At 39.8% G+C, this 646-nt stretch overlaps 1 protein-coding gene across 1 annotated transcript; it reads right to left on the reverse strand.

The window, feature by feature from the left end:
• Positions 1-210: 210 nt before the first annotated feature.
• LOC122545345 (coiled-coil-helix-coiled-coil-helix domain-containing protein 5) lies at positions 211-440 on the reverse strand (the record flags this gene model as incomplete). Its single annotated transcript, XM_043684400.1, has 1 exon — positions 211-440. A coding segment is annotated over one exon (225 nt), but the record flags the coding sequence as incomplete, so codon positions are not given.
• Between the last annotated feature and the right edge of the window lie 206 nt (positions 441-646).

The raw sequence follows: 646 nt of genomic DNA on the forward strand, positions 1-646 counted from the left end.
ACGGCCATCCTGAAGAACTGCAATTTCAAATTCACCAAGTTGTTACAATGGTGTCTCTATCCAAAAGATGATACCTCTGACAATGAAGAATTCCCAAGCACCACAGTGGAGTGTAAACTTCTGATTAGAAGATGAAAGAGTGGAAACGATTTGATGCAAAGATAATTTAAATTGTGTTTGTTACGCATGTGCAGTAATAGACTGCATCATTGTATTTACTGAGCTTTGACAGATTTGTTAAATCTTTGAATTAGAGATTTTTTTTTACCTAAAGCTGGCATTTTGACCTTCTCTGCACAGGCCAGGAACTCATTGACATGGTCCGTGCAATTCACGACAGAAGATTGATTCTGCTTCAAACACTGTTCAAAAGCCAGGAAGGGCTCTGCACATTCTGCACGGATCTTCTGAATGACTGGGCTGTAAGAGGAGACAACAGGTCAGTTCTGACATCTCATCGCAGGAGGCAGCTTCAATTTTGTGGAGGTCTGACCAGGTATAACCATTAGATGGGGTCATCTCTGGAATACCTCAGGAATATTAGAGCCCAACACAAAGTCACAATGGTCTGCCACACCAATAGATGTCTCAAGTCATTATTTATCTACTTACAAATTTAATTTTGTTCAAAGAATTTACTGCTTTC

Source organism: Chiloscyllium plagiosum, unplaced genomic scaffold (genome assembly GCF_004010195.1).
Source record: "Chiloscyllium plagiosum isolate BGI_BamShark_2017 unplaced genomic scaffold, ASM401019v2 scaf_2453, whole genome shotgun sequence".
Classification (NCBI taxonomy): Eukaryota; Metazoa; Chordata; class Chondrichthyes; order Orectolobiformes; family Hemiscylliidae; genus Chiloscyllium; species Chiloscyllium plagiosum.